General features: G+C 47.7%; 1 protein-coding gene across 12 annotated transcripts in view; it reads left to right on the top strand.

Moving 5' to 3' along the window:
* The window catches only part of LOC119960715 (Fc receptor-like protein 3), a 161,948-nt gene that overhangs the window by 69,460 nt on the left and 70,802 nt on the right, over positions 1-21,686 (top strand). For 9 of the 12 annotated variants that reach the window (XR_005459500.1, XM_038788329.1, XM_038788330.1 and 6 more), the window contains 2 exons: positions 14,575-14,814; positions 17,838-18,101. Coding sequence is in view for 11 of the 12 variants with exons in the window: in XM_038788329.1 (XP_038644257.1) it covers positions 14,575-14,814; positions 17,838-18,101 (504 nt within the window). In the remaining variant the exon portion in view is untranslated. Of the gene's footprint in view, positions 1-8,636; positions 8,667-14,574; positions 14,815-17,837; positions 18,102-21,686 lie in introns of all 12 variants that reach the window. The other 3 variants (XM_038788323.1, XM_038788327.1, XM_038788328.1) reach the window with 1 other exon arrangement.

Raw genomic sequence — 21,686 nt, 5'->3', positions numbered from 1 at the left:
AACTCTCCTCTATCACTGAGCTCTCCTCTCAAACTGACTCCTCCTCTCACACTGACCTCTCCTCTCACACTGACCCCACGCTGTCAGATTCCCTAACAATGAGCCCTCCTCTCACTCAAACCTCCCCTGACTCTGACCCCTCCACTCACTCTGATCCTCCCCTTTCACTGACCCCTCCTCTCATACTGACTCCTCCTCTGGCACTAAAAACTTCACTGACACTGACCCCTCCTCTCAGACTTACCCGTCCTCTCACACTGACCTTTCCTCTCACACTAACCTCAACTCACTGACCTCTCCTCTCACACATACCCAGCCGCTCACACTGACCTCTGCTCTCACACTGACACCACCCGTCTCACTGCCCATCCTCTGACAATGATCCCAACTCTCACAATGACCACTACTCTGACTGATTCCTTCCTGACAGTGACCTCTCATCTCACACTGAAACCTGCTCTCTCACTGACCCCCCCCCCCCACACAGAGCTCTCCTCTAAAACAGACCATTGCTCTCACACTGTCCCCTCCCCTCACACTGATCCCTCCCCTCTCAGTGACCCCTCCTCTCAAACTGACCCCTCCCCTCACACAGACCTTTCCTCTAACACTGCCCTCTCCTCTCACACTGACCCCTCCTCTCACACTGAACTTCTCTCACACTGACCTTTCCACACACAGATACCTCCTCTCACACAGACCTCTCCTCTCACACTGACGTCTCCTGTCACACTGACCCCTCCTCTCACACTGATCTCTCCTCTCAAAATGACCCGTCCTCCCACTGTGACCGCTCCCCCACACAGACCCCTCACCTCACACTGACCCCTGCTCACACATTACTGCTCTCAATAAGACTCCCCCTCTCACATTGACACTTCTTTCACACCGACCGCTCCTCTCACACTGGACCCTCCTCTCACACTGACCCATCCTCTCAAACTGACTACTCGTCTGACATTGAACCTTAATACTGACCCAGCTTCTCACATTTCTCCCTCCTCACACACTAATCTCTCCTCTCACACTGACCCCTCCACTCACACTGACTCGTCCGCACACATTGACGCCTCCTCAGACACTGACCTCTCAGCCCACACTGAACCGTTCTCTGACACTGACGCCTTCCTGTCACACTGACGCCTCCTCTTTCAGTGACAACTCTCACACTGACACCTCCTCTCACACTGACCTGTCCTCTCAAACTGACCCCTCACCTTACACTGGCCGCTCCTCTCAGACTGACACCCCTTCTCACACTGGCCCCTCCTCTCTTAATGAACCCTCCTCATGGACTGAAAATTCCCCTCATACAAATATCTCCTCTCACCCTGACCCCTCCTCTCACACTGACCCCTCCCCTCACACTGACCCCTCCCCTCACACTGACACCTCCCCGCACACTGACTTCTCGCCTCACACAGACACCTCCTCTCACACCGACCGCTCATCTCAAACTGAACTCTCATCTCAGAGTGACCCATCTTCTCAAACTGACCCAACGTCTCACATTGACCCCTCATACTGACCCATCTTTTCACACTGATCCCTCCTCTCACACTAACATGTTCTCTCACACTGACCACTCCTCTGACATTAAACTCTCCTCTTAAACTGGCTCCTCCTCTCACACTGACACATCCTCACACACTGACACCTCCTCTCACACTGACACCGCCTCATGGAATGAAAATTCCCCTCATCAAAATTTCCCCTCATTCCCTGACCTCTCCTCTCACACTGACCCCTCCACTCACACTGACCCCTCATCTCAAACTGACCTCTCCTCTCACACTGCCCACTCATCTCTCACTAACATCTCCTCTAACACTGAGACCTCCTCTACTCTGAACCCTGTTTTCACACTGAATCCCCCTCTCACACTGACCCTCTCACACCGACCACTCCTCTCATACTGACCCCTCGCCTCACACTGACCCCTCCTCTCTAACGGACCCCTCCCCTCAGACTGAATCCTTCCCTCACACAGACACCTCCACTCACACTAAACTTCCTCGCCACACTGTCCCCTCTTCTCACACAGACTCCTCCCCTCACACTGAACGCTTCTCTCACACAGACCCCTCCTCTCACACTGACTCTTCTCTCCACTCTGACCCCTCCTGTCACACTGACCCCTCCTCTCACACTGACCTATCCTGTCACACTGACGCATCCTCTCAAACTGAACCTCCTCTCACATTTAACCCTCACACTAACACATCCTTTCACACTAACCTCTCCTCTCACACTGTGTGAAAGTGTGAGAGGAGAGGTTAGTGTGAAAAGATGTGTCAGTGTGAGGAATAAATGAAAGCGCAGGTTCAGTTTGAGAGGATGGGTCAGTGTGAGAGGATGGATCAGTGTGAGAGGAGTGGTCAGTGTGAGGGGAGGTGTATGAGAGGAGGCGTCGTTGTGAGATGAAGGGTCAGTGTGAGAGGAGGCGTCAGTGTGAAAACAGGGTTCAGAGTGTAGGAGGGCTCAGTGTTAGAGGAGGCATTAGTGTGAGATCAGCGGGCAGTGTAAAGGGAGAGGTCAGAACGAGAGGAGGTGTCAGTGTGAGTGGAGGGATCAGTATGAGAGGAGGTGTCAGTGTGAGAGGGCGGGTCAGTTTAAGAGGAGAGTATATTGTCAGAGGAGGGGTCAGTGTGAGAGGAGAGATTAGTATGAGAGGAGGGAGCAGTTTTGGAAGATTGGTCAGAATTTGGGGTCAATGTGAGACGTGGGGTCAGTTTGTGAGGAAGGGTCACTGTGAGAGGAGCGGTCGGTGTGAGGGGGGTCTGTGTGAGGCGAGGAGTCAGTGTGAGGGGAGGGGCCAGTGAGAGGTGAGAGGACAGATTAGTGTGAGAGGAGGTGTCAGTGTGAGAGTTATTCTCACTGAGAGAGGAGGCGTCAGTGTGACAGGAAGGGGTGTGTCAGAGGACGGGTCAGTGTGTGGTGAGGGGACAATCAGAAGAGGCGTCAATGTGTGCGGACGAGTCAGTGTGAGTGGAGGTGTCAGGGAGAGAGGAGGGATCAGTGTGTGAGGAGTGGTCAGTGTGAGAGGAGAGATTAGTGTGAGAGGAGGGAGCAGTGTGAGAACGATGGTCACTGACCATTAATGGTAAATGTCAGACGAGGGGCCAGTTGGAGAGTATGGGTCAGTGTGAAATGAGGGTTCAGTGTGAGCAGAGCGGTGGTTGTGAAAGGAGGTGTCTGTGTGAGGGGAGGAGTCTAATTGAGAGCAAATATGTGTGAGCAGGGGTCAGTGTGAGGTGTGGTGTCAGTGTGGGGGAGCAGTCATAGTGAGAGGACGGGTCAGTGTGAGAGGAGAGATCAGTGTGAGAGGGGGGGTCAGTGTGAGAGGAGACGTCAGTGTGACAGGAGAGGTCAGTGTGAGAGGAAATGTCAGTCTGAAAGGAGAGTTCAGTGTGAGAGGAGGGGTCAGTGTAAGAGCAGGTTTCAGTGTGACAGCAGGGTTTATTGTGAGGTGTCAGTGTGTGAGCAGGGGTCAGTGTGAGAGGATGGGTCATTATGAGAGTTGAGATCACTGTCAGAGGATGGTTCAGTGTAAAAGGAGGGGTCAGTGTGAGAGGGCGGTTCAGTGTAAGAGGAGCGGTCAGTGTGAGAGGAGAGGTCATTGTGAGCGCTGGGGTAAGTTTGAGAGGAAAGGTCAGTTTGAGAGGTCGGGTAAGTATGTGAGGAGATGTCAGTGTGGGAGGATGGTCAGTGTGTTGGGAGCGGTCTGTATGACAGGAGGGGTCACTGTGAGAGGAGTGGCAGTTTGAGTGGAATGTTCAGTCCATGAGGAAGTGTCAGTATGAGGGTAAGGGTCAGTGTGAGAGGAGGTGTTCGTGTCAGAGAAGGGTTCAGTGTGAGAGGAGAGGGTCAGTATAAGAGGAGATGTCAATTTTTTGGTTCAGTGTGAGCGGAGAGGCCAGTGTGAGAGGTGGGGTCATTATGATGGGCAAGCTAAAGGGGCTAAAGGTACACAAGTCTGGCCCTGATGGAATGCGTCCCAGAGTGCTAAAAGAGATGGCTAGGGAAATTGCAGATGCACGAGTGATGATTTGCCAAAATTCACTAGACTCTGGGGTGGTCCCGGTGGAATGGAAATTAGCAATCGTGACACCACTGTTCAAAAAAAGGAGGTAGGCAGAGAGCAGGAAATTATAGGCCAGTGAGCTTAACGTCGGTAGTAGGGAAGATGCTGGAATCTATCAAGGAAGAAATAGCCAGCCATCTGGATAGAAATAGTCCCATTGGGCAGACTCAGCTCATAAAGGGCATGTCGTTCCTAACGAATTTAGTGGAATTTTTTGAGTACATTACCAGTGCAGTAGATAACGGGGAGCCAATGGATGTGGTATATCTGGATTTCCAGAAAGCTTTTGACAAGGTGCCGCACAAATAGCTGCTGCATAAGACAAAGATGCATGGCATTAAGGGTAACGTAGTAGCATGGATAGAGGATTGGTTAATTAATAGAAAGCAAAGAGTGGGGATTAATGGGTGCTTCTCTGGTTGGCGATCAGTAGCTAGTGGTGTCCCTCAGGGATCCGTGTTGGGCCCACAATTGTTCATAATCTACATAGATGATTTGGAGTTGGGGACCAAGGGCAATGTGTCCAAGTTTGCAGATGACACTAAGATGAGTGGTAAAGCCAAAAGTGCAGAGGATACTGGAAGTCTGCAGAGGGATTTGGATAGGTTAAGTGAATGGGCTAGGCTCTGGCAGGTGGAATACAATGTTGACAAATGTGAGTTTATCCATTTTGGTAGGAATAAATGCAAACCGGATTATTATTTAAACAATAAAATATTAAAGCATGCTGCTGTGCAGAGAGACCTGGGTGTGCTGGTGCATGAGTTACAGAAAGTTGGTTTACAGGTGCAACAGGTGATTAAGAAGGCAAATGGAATTTTGTCTTTCATTGCTAGAGGGACGGAGTTTAAGACTAGGGAGGTTATGCTGCAATTGTATAAGGTGTTAGTGAGGCCACACCTGGAGTATTCTGTTCAGTTTTGGAATCCTTATTTGAGAAAGGACGCACTGGCACTGGAAGGTGTGCAGAGGAGATTCACGAGGCTAATGCCAGACCTGAAGGGGTAGGATTACGAGAAGAGGTTGAGTAGACTGGACTGTACTCGTTGGAATTTAGATGGATGAGGGGGGATCTAATCGGAACATATAAAATTTTGAAGGGAATAGATAGGATAGATACGGGCAGGTTGTTTCCAATGGCGAGTGAAAGCAGAACAAGGGGGCATAGCCTCAAAATAAGGGGAAGTAGTTTTAGGACTGGGTTTTGGAGGAACTTCTTCACCCAAAGGGTTGTGAATCTATGGAATTCCTTGCCCACTGAAGCAGTTGAGGCTCCTTCATTAAATGTTTTTAAGGTAAAGATAGATAGTTTTTTGAAGACAAAAGGGATTAAGGGTTATGGTGTTCGGGCCGGAAAGTGGAGCTGAGTCCACAAAAGATGAGCCATGATCTCATTGAATGGTGGAGCAGGCTCGAGGGGCTAGATGGCCTACTCCTGCTCCTAGTTCTTATGTTCTGATGTTCTTATGAGAGGCGTCAGTGTGATAGGAGGGTCAGTGTGAGAGGAGGGGTCAGTGTGAGGGAAGGGCTCAGTGTGAGCGGCCGGTGAGAGAGGAGGGATCAATATGATTGGAGCGGTCAGTATTAGACGATGTGTCAGTGTGAGAAGCGTTGTCAGACTGACAGAGGCGTGAGTCTGAGGGGAGGGTAAATTCTAAGATGAGATGATACTTTGAGAGGAGAGGGTCAGAGTGAGAGGAATGGACAATTTGTGGCGTCAGTGTGAGAGGATTCAGTCTGAGAAGGGATGATAGTGAGAGGGGTCAGTTGAGAAGGGTCAGTGTCAGAGGAGCGCTCAGTGTGAGGGAAGGGTTCAGTGTGAGGGGAGGAGTCTGTGAGAGAGGAGGGGTCAGTGTAAGGGGAGGTTTCACTTTTCGAGGGGTCAGTGTGAGAGGTGTCGGTGTGAGAGGAAGGGTCAGTGTGAGAGTAGGGGTCAGTGTGAAAAGAGGGATCAATGTGTAAGAGGGGTCAGTGTGAGGGGAGGGGTCAGTGCAAGAGGTGTCAGTGTGAGAGGAGGAGTCAGTGTGAGAGGGGTCAGTGTGAGAGGAGGATCAGTTTGAGTTGAACGCTCTGTGTCAGAGGAGTGGTCGGTGTGAGAGGAAGGGGTCGTTGTGAGAAGAGGGATTAGTGTGAGGTGAGGGATCAGTGTCAGAGAAGGGGTAAGTGTGAGAGGAGGGGTCAGTGACAGAGGATGGTCAGTGTGAGGGGATGGGTCTGTATGAGAGGATTGGTCACTGTGAGAGGAGTAGTAAGTGTGAGGGGAATGGTCAGTCCATGAGGAAGTGTCAGCATGAGGGGAAGAATTAATGTGAGAGGAGGGGTCAGTGGACTAGTTGGGATCAGTGTCAGAGGGTGGATCAGTATGAGAGGAGGGGTCAGTGTGAGAGGATGGGTCAGTGAGAGAATAGCTCAGTGTGAGAGGAGGGGCCAGTGTGAGAGAAGGGCTCAGTGTGAGAGGAGGGGCCAGTGTGAGTGGAGGTGTCAGTGTGAGAGGAGGGTTCAGTGTGGGGGGTCAGTGTGAGAGAATGGATCAGTGTGTGTAGGGTCAGTGTGAGAGGAGGGGTAAGTGAGAGGGGAGGGTCAGTGTGAGAAAAGGTGTCAGTATGAGAGGAAGGTTAAGTGTGAGAGGAGGTGTCAGTGTGAGATGGCGTCAGTGTGAGAGGAGGGGTCAGGTTGATTGGAGAAATTATTGTGAATGGAGATTTCAGTCCATGTGGATGGTTCAGTGAAAGAGGAGGGATCAGTGTGAAAGCAGATCTCAGTGTGAAATGACCGGCTAGTATGAGGTGATGGGTCAGTGTGAGAGGAGGGGTCAGTGTAAGAGTTGTATTCTGTGATAGGAGGGGTCAGTGTGAGAGGAAGGGGTCAATGGAGGGGCCAGTGTGTGGTGAGGGGTCAGTGTCAGAGGAGAGCTCAGTGAGAGGGGCGGGGTGTTTGAGAGGAGGAGATAATGAAAGAGGAGGTGCAGTGTGTGATCAGGGGTCAGTGTGAGAGAAGGGGTTAGTGTGAGAGGAGAGAGCAGTGTGAGAAGATGGGTCAGTATGCGCGTCAATGTGAGACGAGGGGTCAGGTTGAGAGGGCAGGTCAGTGTGAGAGGAAAGGTCTTTGTGAGAGTAGGCCTCAGTGTGAGGGGAGTGGTCAGTGTGAGGGGAGAGGTCCCTGGGAGAGGAGTGGTTGGTGTGAGAGGGGACGTCAGTGTGAGAGGAGGTGTCAGTCTGAGATGGACTAATTTCGAGATGGGCTCGTCAGTCCCAGAGAAGTGATATGTCCAGACAGGAGACAGTCCGAGTCCGTGTGATCTGACAGGATGGTCAGTCCAGGAGGGGACTTACAGGGTAGTTAGTCCGAGAGGAGTCAGTCCCTCATGAAGCACAGTCTGGGATAGACATCGAGACAGATCACACTCTGATGGGTGTAGTGGTGGCAGGATTCGGTGTGTGGGAGCGGGAATGAGTTCCGCTCTTCTTGGACCTGAGTGTGTCATGATGTGTCAATCTGGGTGATGGAGATTGGGTCAAGATATGGAGTCGGCGGGTTGGGGGTTCGTGTTGCTTTCCGGAGTTGGGGTTTTCATCTGGTGGGGTTGGGACTCTCGATGGAGTGTTGTGTCCCTTGGGTGGTGTTGTGTCAGTTTATGGGCGGGGGAGGGGCGGTATAGAAGACAGGCAGTGGGTAGTGGGAGGCTGCATCGGGCGTCTGGGAGATATAACTCTCTTTTCACTCAAACTCTTTCAGTGTAACTGTTTGGTTCAATCTGGCAGACATGTCCCAAGTTAATCTGTTATGGGCTTCCCCGACAGATTCCCATCGCAATTCCCAGGGGAAGTTCGAACTTCTGGCTTTTCCTCATTTGCCTGCACGTGGAAACGTCCTTCAGAGGTTCCCCAGCAAATTGTTTGGAGACCCTACACATACCACGCCTGGATAACAGGAATTTATGGGACTATCTGAAATGTGTTGAGTTGTCTGAGGAGAGATGGGGCGCTGCAGTGCGATGTAAACACTTATCGAGTGAGAGAGAGAGAGGGGGGGAGAGAGAAGGAGGCAGTGATTGTCAGAGAGACAGAATCATTCATCTCCTCCTCTTTTACCACTCACTTTTGGTGAGTGGTTTTATTGGAAATCGCTGAGTTAGAATGTTCTCATCCCTCACCGCTTTTAATGCATTAATATTCTGTGTCATGGTCGCATCATCCGCGTTTTCTTTGGCTTCTGACCTAAAATCCATGCACCCACTCTGGCTTAGACATTTCAAACCCTTTAATTAACATCCACATGTTTCCGAACGTGTGATGACGAGAACTGGGCACCATGGTCTGGCTGAGAATGAATTTCTCGCCATGTTGCCCAACTGTTCGGTTACTTTTTTTGAATAATAACATTCTAATTAGGATGTACAAATCGCCCATTGCTCCCTTCCTGCAAGCTCAATGTTATCTTTCCCCTTCTAACACAAAACCACAGTCCCCCATACCTAAACTTTCCTTGATAGGCCACACGTAAAATGGGTAAAATGAACAAAATATGCATTTCAAATCCTTCTGTTTTCCAGTGCACCTGGGATATCAAGGGACCAGCCAAGGTCGGATCAAATAAATTATTAATTGATAATAATTTAGCTTGTTTAATGATTTGCTAAAATTAATTGATGGGTTAAATAGAGGACAATGAATAGATTTGGCTTCGGCTTTCTGGCGAGTCACAACATATCGGATTGTCCTGGCTGGAAGAATGTCCAACTATTATTTTTCTATTGAAAACGTGGCAGGTAAATCGAGTCGTATGGGCCATCATGGATGAATTTGCACGATGTTTTCAATTCACTGCTATCCAGTAAATGAAAAATGAATTTCAATTGAGATTTGAAAAGATTGGCGATGAGTTCTAATAGCTGGATTAATAATTCCCAGTTTGGACATGCAAGTCTATGATTTATGAAGTAATGTACTGTCGCCATGGTCCTCGAGGGCCATGGGCAGGTTTATCTTTGAGCGGGGAGAACTGGCAGGTGGTGTTTTGATGGAGGGATGGCCGCACCTCAGGCAAGGGGCAACGTTGAGGAGGCGCAAACTTCATGAGTAACATAGCCAATCCTCGAATTCATCCCGCATCATGAACCAACTTTAATTGCCAAAAAGGGAGGTGAATCCAGTTAATGAGTTCTTTGCTGTGTACACGAACTTTATGAAGTCAGAGGCCAAAGTTTCAGTAAATGTTGTGGGAATTGTCGTGAAATGGTATTGCTAACGAGGGTTAAACAAACGATTTGGAAGAGGTCCTAGATTATATTTAACATATTCCTTTTCGAAGAGACCACTCAACCAGGACCTCCAATGTGGTCGCCATTTTCACAAATGAAATTTCAGATATATATTGATGATGTTGTGCAGCATATTGAATATAATTCCGACTGTAAGAGATAATATGTTCTGCATGTGGACTGATCAATCGGTAATATTAAAACAAACATTACGGGCAGCACGGTAGCACAGTGGTTAGGACAGTTGCTTCACAGCTCCACGGTCCCAGGCTCGATTCCCGTCTGGGGTCTCTGCCTGTGTGGAGTCTGCACGTTCTCCCCGTGTCTGCGGGGGTTTCATCTGGGTACTCAGGTTTCATTCCACAGGTTAGGTGGGTTGGCCAGGCTAAAATTGCCTTTAGTGTCCAGGAAAGGTTGGCTGGGTTTACTGGGGCACTGCTGCTGTGCCATTGGGTGGGTTTGCTCTTTCCAAGAGCCGGTGTAGACTTGATGGGCCGAATGACCTCCATCTGCGCTGTAAATTCTGTGATTCTCTGAGACTGTTGCCGGCTGCGAAAGGACGGAATGAATTGGCATAGGAAAATTAACCATGGGAATACCATGGTTACCATGGGAATGTGCAATGAGTCATAATGAACATTTGACATTGGCATGCATCTGCTGAGTAACAACAGCAACACGAAGTTCACAAGTCAGCATATAACTAGATAGGTCCAGCAACAGCTAGAATCTGCTGATTGATAGAAGGAGCTAGCATTCAATGTACAGGGTCAGATGGGAATCTCCGAGTATTAAGATTAGCAGGCACTGAGGAGGTATCAGGTGTAAATCGAATTATCAGAACAAACAACTGCTCAAGTCGATTGTGAGATCTGTGTAGGTAGAGATATACTTATCTGTGGAGGTAGACATATGCTGATTTCTATATTCAAGCTGTTTCGGAGATGAAGACAGCCAAGCACACATATCGAAGATTCAATTTGGAAAACTGGTATAATTGACAGAACCATCAGAAGCATGCAAAGTCAGTTTACATCTGACAACCAGAGAGACAAGTCTTCATGTAAATGGCCAGAGGTCAGTTCCCAACTCACAGACAGAAGGCGAGGCACACTTTAAAAAGTGGAGACCAGATACCTTTATACATGGTGACTATCTGATAACAGGAATGCCCAAAGAAGCTTGTTGGGATAGGGGTTGGGGATTCATTTGTTCGCCTTTCCAGTGTAGATCTACAAGCATGATACCAGCACTGCAAGGGTTCAATTGCAAGTTGGTGAAATAACAGAAACGAGGGTTGCCTTTGTTGGAATTTGCAAGGATCATGAGACTAGTTGATAAAGTTTTCAGAATAATAATGGAAACGTGTAGCTGTATAAGAGCATTGACACCTCCTCCAATCCTACGATGGGCTGAACGGTGGTTAGAGCTTCTGCTTCACAGTGATAGAAAATTCGATTGCACTCTCGGGTGACTTTGGATTTTTAGATTCTCTCCATGTATCCACAGGTTTCCTCCGCAGACTGCGGTGTCCTCTCACAGTCCGGTGATGTGCAGGTTGGCATTGGACTGGAAGGCATTAGGCCACTCAGCCCATCGTGTTTGACGAACCATTCAATCAGGGATGATATATCTTTTCTATCCCTTAACCCTGATTTTCTTATTACTCAAAAGCATATCCATCGCTGTCTTAAAGACACTCAGTGATTCGGCCTCCTCAGCATTCTGCGGCAACGAGTTCCACAGATTCGCCACCCTCTGGCTCAAAAAAACTCACCTGATCACAATTTTAAAGGAACGTCCCTTTAGTCGGAGATTGTGTCCTCTGGTTCTATTTTTTTTCTGCAAAGTAAACATCCTCTCAACGGCCACTCTATCTAGGCCTCGCAGTATCGTGCAAGTTTCAATAAGATCCTCCCTCATGAATCGAAACTCCACCGAGTACAGACACAAAGTCCTCAAACGTTGCTCATACTACAAGCTTTTCATTCCAGGGATCATTCTTGTGAAAGTCCTCTGGACCCCAAGCCCGGCACTCCCTTCCTGAGATACCGGGCCCAAAACCGCTCACAATAGTCAAAATGCGGTCAAACCAGTGCCTTATACAGCCTTGTACTCTTGTACTCTAGTACTTTCGACATTAATGCCAACATTGCATTTACCGTCTGAACTGCCGACTGCACGTTATTCTGAGAGAATCTTGCACATGGTGTCTTACGTCCCTTCTGCTTCTGATTTCCTATGTCTTTTCTCATTACGAAAATAGTCGAGGCCTCCATTCTTCCGAGCAAATCTGAAGAGCTGGTCGTTGACGTCAGGGAGCAAAGTACTGTACACATTCCTGTCTGCATTAACGGGGCAGACATGGAGATGGTTGACAACTTCAAATTGCTAGGGGTACAAATCTCCAAAAATCTGTCCTGTTCCACCCACTTCGAAGCTGCCACCAATAAAGCACAACAGTGCCTATATTTCCTAAGGAAACAAAAGAAAATCGACATCCACATTCCTTCTTATCAACTTTTACTGATGCACCATAGAAAGCATCCTCTCTGGGCCCATCACAGCCGGGTATGGCAACTGTTCAGTCCAAGACAGCCAGAAACGTCAGAAAGTCGTGGATACAGCCGGTCCCATCACACGAACCTGTCTCCCACCCATTGACTATATCTACATGTCCCGCTGCCTGGGGAAAACGGGCAGTACAATCAAAGACACCCCCCACCCGGCTTACTCACTTTTCGAACTTATTCCTTCGGGCAGGAGATACAACAGCCTGAGAACACGCACAAACAGATTCAAAAATAGCTTCGTTCCCGTTGTTAGCAGACTCCTAAATTACCTTTTTATGGACTGACCTGGTTTAATATTACACTCCTGTATACTTCACCCGATGCCAGTGTCTGTGAATTTACATTATGTACCTTGTGTTGCCCTATTACGTGTTTTTTAAATTTCCATGTGCTTAATGGTCTCTTTGAGCTGCTCGCAGGATAACACTTTTCACTATACCTCGGTACACGTGACAATAAACAAATCCCATCCAATAACTACTTACTGTTCCACGTTGCATTCCTTCTGACACGACTTTGCCCTCTCTCCAAGTCTGTCCAAGTCATTGTGCAGCCCGCCGCCCCCCGCCTACGTCCACAATGCTACCTGCGCTCTGCATATTTTGTGAAAAAGAGCAACAGTTCCTTCTTCCATCTCGCTATTTTTTCTTGTGACAAGCTGTGGTCCCAAAACCGACTATTGGCGCACACTATTAGGCAGTGGCTGCCATCCTGAAAAAGATGCCTTTATCCCCACTCTCTTCTTCTGCCAGCCTGTCAACCCTGCAGCCATACCAGTATCTTCCCCTTAAGACCATGGGATTTTAACTGATTTATTAAACTCCTATATTGCACCTTGTCAAATGCCTTCTAGAGATCTAAAAAGATCACACCCACTGGTTATCCTGTCTGAAGTCCTTCTTACCTCAACAAGGAACTTTAACAGGTTGTCAGACATGACGTCAACAGTACAAGAGGAGGCAGGTCATGTTACAGTTGTATAGGACTTTGGTTCGGCCACATTTGGAATACTGCTTGCAGTTCTGGTCACCACATTACCAGAAGGATGTGGATGCCTTGGAGAGGGTGCAGAGGAGGTTCACCAGGATGTTGCCTGGTATGGAAGGTGCTAGCTGTGAAGAAAGGTTGAGTAGATTAGTATTGTTTTCATTGGAAAGACGGAGGTTGAGGGGGTCTACAAAATTATGAGAGGTATGGACAGGGTGGATAGCAACAAGCTTTTCCCACGAGTGGGGGTGTCAGTTACAAGGGGTCACGATTTCAAAGTGAGAGGGGATAAGTTTAAGGGAGCTGTGCGTGAACAGGTTTTTATGCAGAGGGTGGTGGGTGCCTGGAACGCTTAACCAGCGGAGGTGGTAGAGGCGGGCACGATAGCATCATTTAAGAAGCATCTAGACAGGTATATGAATGGGCAGGGAACAGAGGGAAGTAGACCTTGGAAAATAGGAGACAGGTTTAGATAAAGGATCTGGATCGGCGCAGGCTGGGAGTGCCGAAGGGCCTGTTCCTGTGCTGTAATTGTCTTTGTTCTTTGACCTGACGGAGCCGTACTGACTCAATCCTATTTTCTGATGCACATCTAAATACTCCTCAGTCTCATATTTAATTGTTTTTTAATATATTTAGAGTCCTTAAATATTTATTAAATTAACAGGCAATTTAGCGTGACTAATTTACCTAACCTGCACAACTTTGGGAGAATGTGCAAACTCCACAGGGCCAGTGACCCATAGCCAGGATCGAACCTGGGACCTCAGAGCTGTGAGGAAACAGTGCTAACCCTGTGGCCGTGCTGCCAGTCTCATTTTTAATAATGAATTCAGTAACAGAAGTCAGGCCAACCGGCCTGTAATTTCCGTCGCCTGCCTCCATCCCTTCTTAAAAACCGGTGTTTCTGTAGCCAATTTCCAGTCCTCTGGGACCATTACGGCCTCCAGTCATTCCTGAAAGATCGTTACCAAAGCCTCCACAATCTCCTCACCTATTTCTTTGAGGACCCTGGGTTGTCGTTCATCCGGTCCAGGTGATTTATCCAACGTCCGACCTTTCAGTTTCCATAAGACCATAAGGTTCCCCAGAACCTTCTTCTTAGTGATGGCCCCTACACTCACCTCTACCCCTTGATTCTTTTGAAGACAGTTGGAATGTTTTTGGCAAATTGGACATTAGGTTGGTGACGCAGTAAACAGGCTTATGCTAGGTCCTCGGTAGTGTCGTTATTCGAAGGGTCGGCGAGAATCGATTGGACGAATGATCAATTCCTGAAACGTAGGGATTCTCTGCTTCTGTGAGGGTTGAACATCACGACAACTTCATTCTGAGTAAGCAAGATGAACGTGTCACGACGATGTTGGTAAGTTGCATGATTAGCGACTGTTCACGCAGGATGGAAGAATGCAGCTGTGTTTTCAGGAATTAGTCCTTTGGAACAGAGAGATGGGCAGATTTTTGCTGTTAACGGAATGGTAAGTCAACCAATCCTCTCAGAGGCTGTTACCACCCAAAAACCATTGAAGATGAATTCGCTCCTTAAATATGAAATTGTATCTATGGATCAATATGCAGTATTGTGTTTTATGGTGTTCAGATGCACTCAGGCTCGTTGTCATTATGGACAGGGACGAAACGTCATTATTCTCTCTACTTTCATTTTCCAGCCCACAGAGAACTACAGGTACTTTCTCCCAGGAGTGATGTCATACAGGAAGGAGATACATTGAAATTACAATGCGGATACACTGCTACACGGACATGCAATTGGTTAAAGGATGATGCCTACATTAAAAAGTTTTCTACCAATATCTATGAAACAATTGTGGACCAACACAGTGGAGGACGTTACCAGTGCTGTTGTAATTCTTTCATGTGGTGTCGTCGGCGGGAGGTTGTTATCACTGGTACGTAAACTACGACACGTATTAACACAGAAATCAGAAAACGGATTCAGGTGCTTTAAATGTATGCTTCATCTGCACAGCCTCCGGCATTTTAAAGTGAAATAACCATACGTGGTCAATTACAAATTTGGCTATGCGGCAGGGAAATTTCGTCAACAAGGTGCTAGAATGTCTGTGGTGTTGATGACAGGATATACTCAGTCGCTATTGTGAGGGAGTGTTCTTCGATTAAGTTGGTCGCATTTGTTTAAAAGTGTAGTTGAAACGCAACACAGAGCTACATTTAAACAATGATCCTCATCCAGAGGTGCCTCTTGGGACGATCGGATTGGAGCTGTGAGCCATGATGCTTTTCATAGACTTGTGGTCGTGGTCATGATTATTCCCTCGGTGCGGTTGTGATTAGCTATAATTCCAACAGTAAATCATCTGGAATTGAACAGCATCAGCAGGTGACATAATAGGCGGAATTACTATCCATTTGCCATCACAGTCGGACGGATACTAAACTCCCCGCTACTTATCCTAAAATGCAGCCTCACGCTTCACAACCGACCTTCCAATTCGCGTTCCATGAAAAGCAGCGGCTTCTGGAGACTTTCAGTCTTGACGAGCTGCATTGTCGGGAAGGGAGACACCTTTCAGTTTATTCTGCTCTTTCCTTGGCGGTGGGATGCCATTGTTCGCAGAGTTGAGGCGGCTGATTAAGGTAGATTTCACGGCTTTAGCAAACGGAAAGTGAAGCGGTAGATGAGGTATAGTTCTGCGTTGGAAGCTGTGGAGGATAGTTGGGATGTGCGACAGGGGGTTGGAAGGCTCCTGGGACTCAGGGGTTTGACGGGTTCCACAGTTGTCAGTGTTCTGGCTACATAATTGTGAGAAGAGTGATTGATTATTTAAACATTACCTCGGTAACAATTTCCGTAAGACAGTCAGAACAAAATCAAGTTTTCTATCATGATGGTCCGCAGGAGGCGTCAGTGGATTGAATTGGGGGTAACGTGTATTTTGGGTATCTGGATATCGGAAGTTGTGCTCTTATGTATATTAGGCTTCTGGTTCCCTTTATCTCTGTGCCGGCCATTCCATAGTCTTCACACAAAATTATCCAGTCATTTACCAGTTGTTGAGGAAAGATAGCTCAGAGAGCAGAATATCGTAAGGATATTATTCAGATATTCAGAACAGGATTGTTACCAATCTTGGTCAAGAGAGTGTAGTGAGACAGAATAATTAACAACATGGCGGTTACGTGAAGTCAGCAATGACAAATAAAACAGGATATTTTTATAAACGATACAGATTCGGAATATTGTGAGGAGCATCATTTTTCTGAGCTTTAATGGAGCGTTTGACTGAGCCATTAATAAACGCATATCCTTATTTGCACATCAGAATATTTATAGAATCATAGAATCCCGACAGCTCAGATGGCGGCCATCCGGTCCATTGAGAGTGCACCGACCCTCCGAAGGTGCGCTCTACAATGGCCAGACCCCAGTCCGAACCCCATAACTGCGTATTTATCATAGGTAATCGACGTGACTTGACACTAAGGGAAAATTGAGCATGGACGATACGCATAAGGTGTATTTCCCTGGACCCTACGCGTAATTTAGCATGGCTAATCCATTCAACATGCGCATGTTTGGACTATGAGAGGAAATGGGAGCACCCGTGGAAACCACGGGGACACGGAGAGAACGTGCAGACTCCACACAGTCGCCCCAGTGTGGAATTGAACCCCGGTCCCTGACGCTGTGAAACAGCAGTGCAAACCACTGCGCCTGCGTGAACCCCTTTCCTTAACTGCCGCAGTCCATGTAATTTTAGTTTGTAGCTCACAGTGGGGAGGTAGGTAAGTTGGAACGATAGAACTATGGAATTCCTAGAGTGCAGAATTAACCCATTGGCTCCATCGAGTCGGCACCGACGTTTTACAAGAACATGCTGACGAGGCCCTTCCCCAACAAAATGACAGGTAGATTCAAACTGAGTAAGTGTGAGTCTCCGAAATTTCTGGAGCAAAGTAGAAAGACTTTTCTACTTTGTATGCCTTAAGTGGAAGGATCTTGTGATACATAGGTTAAAAGGGGAACCTTGCCCTGAATGTAACCAGTGTTGGAGTATAACAAGAGGAATTTTATTCCATAATAAATGGGAAATTGCTGAGACCACATATCGAGCATTGTGTGCAGAAAGGATATTCCCGCATTTTTTGATACTTGGTACAGAGAATGTTCGTCATACTGATTCCTGGGATAATGGGTTCCTTTTGAGGAAGGGGACAGCATATTCTGCTTCGACTCAGTCTGCTTGAGAAGAATGGAAAGTGATTTATTTAAAATGATAACATTCTGAGGTTGGAGCCTGGGTAGTTGTTGGGAGGATAGCTTCCTGCCTGCGCAAATCCAGCTAAGCTCTATGTGTGTTGAAAAAATGAGGTTCCTAATAAAGACGGAACAAAGCTGGGATTTTATTCGGTGCTGTTTCTTTCTTTTTGGATCAAAAGAGGGCGGCTTTGTACCGCTAAATCACGGGTTGGTGTGGTTGGTAGAAATACAACTTACCATTTACCAATTTATAATGATATACAACCATTCCTCTCCACTCACGTTCACGTTTTTTTTATTAGCATTGAAAGTTCACTTCCCACCGATAAAACTAAGTTTTATCGGAGACGCCATGTTCACTGTACGTTACTCTTTACGTTTATACGTAACCGCCTCACCCCACTTGCGGTCAATCACGTTTATACTGTATATATAAACCGCCCACTGTTCCTGACCCTGATCAAGTGCCCCATGAGTCTGAAGCCTTTCCTCCTGTACCATGCCTCCAGCTTGCTATGGCCCTCTGCGGATTCCTCTTTCTATCCTCGCGGTCCTACAGCATTCAGGAAAATGAAGGTATCGTTGCCTCGGTGTTTAAATTCCTCCCTTCCGACGAATGCATATTTCACGCCATGGTTTCAAATGAATGATCTTGTTAATTTCACAGCATTACTTGCATTATTTTTCCAGCTGCTGACACCACGAAAGTTAGTCTGCAAATTGAACCACGAGCTGCTCTGATCGGTGACATAATTCTCATGAAATGTGCGGTCTCTGAACCAGTAAGGCGATATGACTTCTTGTGGTACAAAAATGGAAATGCAATGCCTCGCAGTCATGAAGCTGAGAAGACAATACGGTGGGCAGCAAGTACAGACGAGGCACAATACCGCTGTGGTTTCAAAGTGAACTATCGGCAATGGCTATCTCCCGTAATAAATGTCACGGTAACAGGTTGGTAACTCGTTCGGTAAACGTTATTTGTAAGGTGTTGAAATTTAAGATTGCTTGAAATCCTTTTTTCCGGTCATGTTGCTGAACTTCATAACTGTCTGCAAGTGTTGTGAATGTGTCCCGAGGTGAGAACTATGGTATTGGTCTTTTTGTACGAGGCAGGTTTCAACTCCTTAATGAACAAATGGACTTTGAATGGAGAACGAATTTGCATGAGGGATCTCGTTCTCGCGAATTGCTCCTGCGAGACAGATAACGGTACCATTGTATTGACTTTGGGATTGATCTCCATTCCACGAAATCTCAGTTTAAGTTATCCCATTCTAACATTATGTTGCTTGGAAATATCCAGGTAATCAAAGACTGGCGAAAACGAAATCGCAGCTCCAAAGCTACGAATGGAGACAGGGGCCATCCAGATCTGCAACTATGCGCAAACTATGTGCAAACAGTATGACAAACTATGTTTGTCACGGAGGGTGCAAGGGAATGAGAAGTGTTTTCTGTTTGTACGAGACGTTTGGTCGTAAATACGTGAGATGCCTGATTGCTTGCATCATGGAGAAAAGGATTCGCTGTGGTGAAATGTGTAGTGAAAGACATTAAAACAGCAGCACAATTAGTACATTTTCCACAGCGAGTCTGCTCTGTCATTAAATCTTGGCTCATATGTTCCTCATCCCCATTCTCCTTCCTTCTCCTCACATCTGATCCCCTTGTTAATTATTAAACTAGCTACCTATTTTTAAATAGATTCTGTTACTCGGCCTCCATCTCCTTCTGCGGCCCTGGAATCCACAGATTCAACACCTTCTTCCTATTTTACATACATAGATACACAGATACATGGAAAATAGGAGCAGGAGGAGGCCTTTTGGCCCTTCGAGCCGGCTCCGCCGTTAATCACGATCATGGCTGATCATCCAACTCAATAGCCTAATCATGCTTCCTCCCCATAGCCTTTGATCCCATTCTCCCAAACTGCAATATCTAGCCGCCTCTTGAATAACATTCAAAGTTTTAGCATCAACTATTTCCTGCGGTAAAGAATTTCAGAGGCTCACCACTCTTTGGATGAACAGAGTTCTCCTTATATCTGTCCGAAATGGTTCACCCTGATCCACAGACTGTGAACACTGGTTCAGGACACACCCATCATTCGTAACATCTTCCCCGCATTACCCTGTCTAGTCCTGTTATAATTTTATAAATCTCTATGACGTCTAAACTCATTCTTCTGAACTCCAGCGAGTACAATCCCAATATAATCAATCTCTCCTCCTATAACAGACCCGCCATCCCGTGAATCTTTCTGGTAAACCTTCGCTGCACTCCCTCGAGAGTAAGAACATCCTTACTCACAGGACAGCAATACTGCACACAATTCACCAGGTGTTCCCTCAGCAAAGCACTCTACATTTGCAGCAACACATCCCTGCGTCAATACTCGAAGCTTCTCGCAATGAAGGCCAACATGCCATGAACCTACTTTATCACCTGCTGCACCTGCATGATTACTTTCAGCGATTGGTACACAAGGACATCCAGGTGCAGCTGCGCAATCCCCTCTCTCAATTTACAACCTGTAATCTGCCTTCCTGTTTTTGATTCCAAAATGAATAACCTCACACTTATCCAATTTAATCTGCATCTGCCATTGGTTTGCCCACTCGCCTTGCCAAGCTGACTCTGACTGCTCCTGACACAGTCCTTGCCTTGCTGACTCTGACTATACCTGACACAGTCCTTGCCATGTTGTCTCTGGCTGCTCCTGACACAGTCCGTGCCTTGCTGACTCTGACTATACCTGACACAGTCTTGCCATGCTAACTCTGACTGCTCCTGACACAGTCCTTGCCTTGCTGACTCTGACTATACCTGACACAGTCCTTGCCATGCTGACTCTGACTGCTCCTGACACAGTCCTTGCCTTGCTGACTCTGATTATACCTGACACAGTCTTGCCATGCTGACTCTGACTGTGCCTGACACAGTCCTTGCCTTGCTGACTCTGATTATACCTGACACAGTCTTGCCATGCTGACTCTGCCTGTTCCTGACACAGTCCTTGCCATGCTGACTCTGACTGCTCCTGACACAGTCCTTGCCTTGCTGACTCTGACTATACCTGACACAGTCTTGCCATGCTGACTCTGACTGCTCCTGACACAGTCCTTGCCATGCTGACTCTGACTGCTCCTGACACAGTCCTTGCCATGCTGTCTCTGGCTGCTCCTGACACAGTCCTTGCCATGCTGACTCAGACTGCTCCTGACACAGTCCTTGCCTTGCTGACTCTGACTGCTCCTGCCACAGTCTTTGCCATGCTAACTCTGCCTGCTCCTGACACAGTCCTTGCCATGCTGACTCTGACTGCTCCTTCACAGTCCTTGCCTTGCTGACTCTGACTATACCTGACACAGTCTTGCCATGCTGACTCTGACTGCTCCTGACACAGTCCTTGCCATGCTGACTCTGACTGCTCCTGCCACAGTCTTTGCCATGCTAACTCTGCCTGCTCCTGACACAGTCCTTGCCATGCTGACTCTGACTGCTCCTTCACAGTCCTTGCCTTGCTGACTCTGACTATACCTGACACAGTCTTGCCATGCTGACTGTCTGCTCCTGACACAGTCCTTGCCTTGCTGACTCTGCCTGCTCCTGACACAGTCCTTGCCATGATGTCTCTGGCTGCTCCTGACACAGTCCTTGCCTTGCTGACTCAGACTGCTCTTGACACAGTCTTTGCCATGCTAAATCTGACTGCTCCTGACACAGTCGTTGCCATGCTGACTCTGACTTCTCTTGACACAGTCCTTGCCATGCTGACTCTGCGTACTCCTGACACAGTCCTTGACTTGCTGACTCTGACTGTTCTTGACACAGGCTTTGCCATGCTGACCCTGACTGCTCCTTTCGCAGTCCTTGCCATGCTGAATTTGAATGTTCTTGATACAGTCCTTGCCATGCTGACACAGATTGTTCCCGACGCAGTCCTTGCCATGCTGACTCTGACTACTCCTGACAATGTCCTTGCCATGCAGGCTCTGACTGGTCCTGACACTGTCCTTGCAAAACTGACGCTGACTGCTCTTGACACAGTCCTTGCCATGCTGACTCTGATTGTTCCTGACACAGTCCATGCCAAGCTGACTGTGACTGCTCCTGACATAGAACATAGAACATAGAACAGTACAGCACAGAACAGGCCCTTCGGCCTAAATGTTGTGCCGAACAATGATCACCCTACTTTAAACCCACGTAACCCGTATACCCGTAACCCAACAATCCCCCCATTAACCTTACACTACGGGCAATTTAGCATGGCCAATCCACCTAACCCGCACATCTTTGGACTGTGGGAGGAAACCGGAGCACCCGGAGGAAACCCACGCACACACAGGGAGGACGTGCAGACTCCACACAGACAGTGACCCAGCCGGGAATCGAAGCTGGGACCCTGGAGCTGTGAAGCATTGATGCTAACCACCATGCTACCGTGAGGCCAATTCTGACTCTGACTGCTACTGACACAGTCCTTGCCAAGCTGACTGTGAAAGCTCCTGACACAGCCCTTGCAGACTC

Source organism: Scyliorhinus canicula, unplaced genomic scaffold, assembly GCF_902713615.1.
Source record: "Scyliorhinus canicula unplaced genomic scaffold, sScyCan1.1, whole genome shotgun sequence".
NCBI classification, from domain to species: domain Eukaryota; kingdom Metazoa; phylum Chordata; class Chondrichthyes; order Carcharhiniformes; family Scyliorhinidae; genus Scyliorhinus; species Scyliorhinus canicula.
The sequence above is the reverse complement of the archived record's forward strand: the minus strand, read 5'-3'. Positions and strand labels throughout refer to the sequence as shown.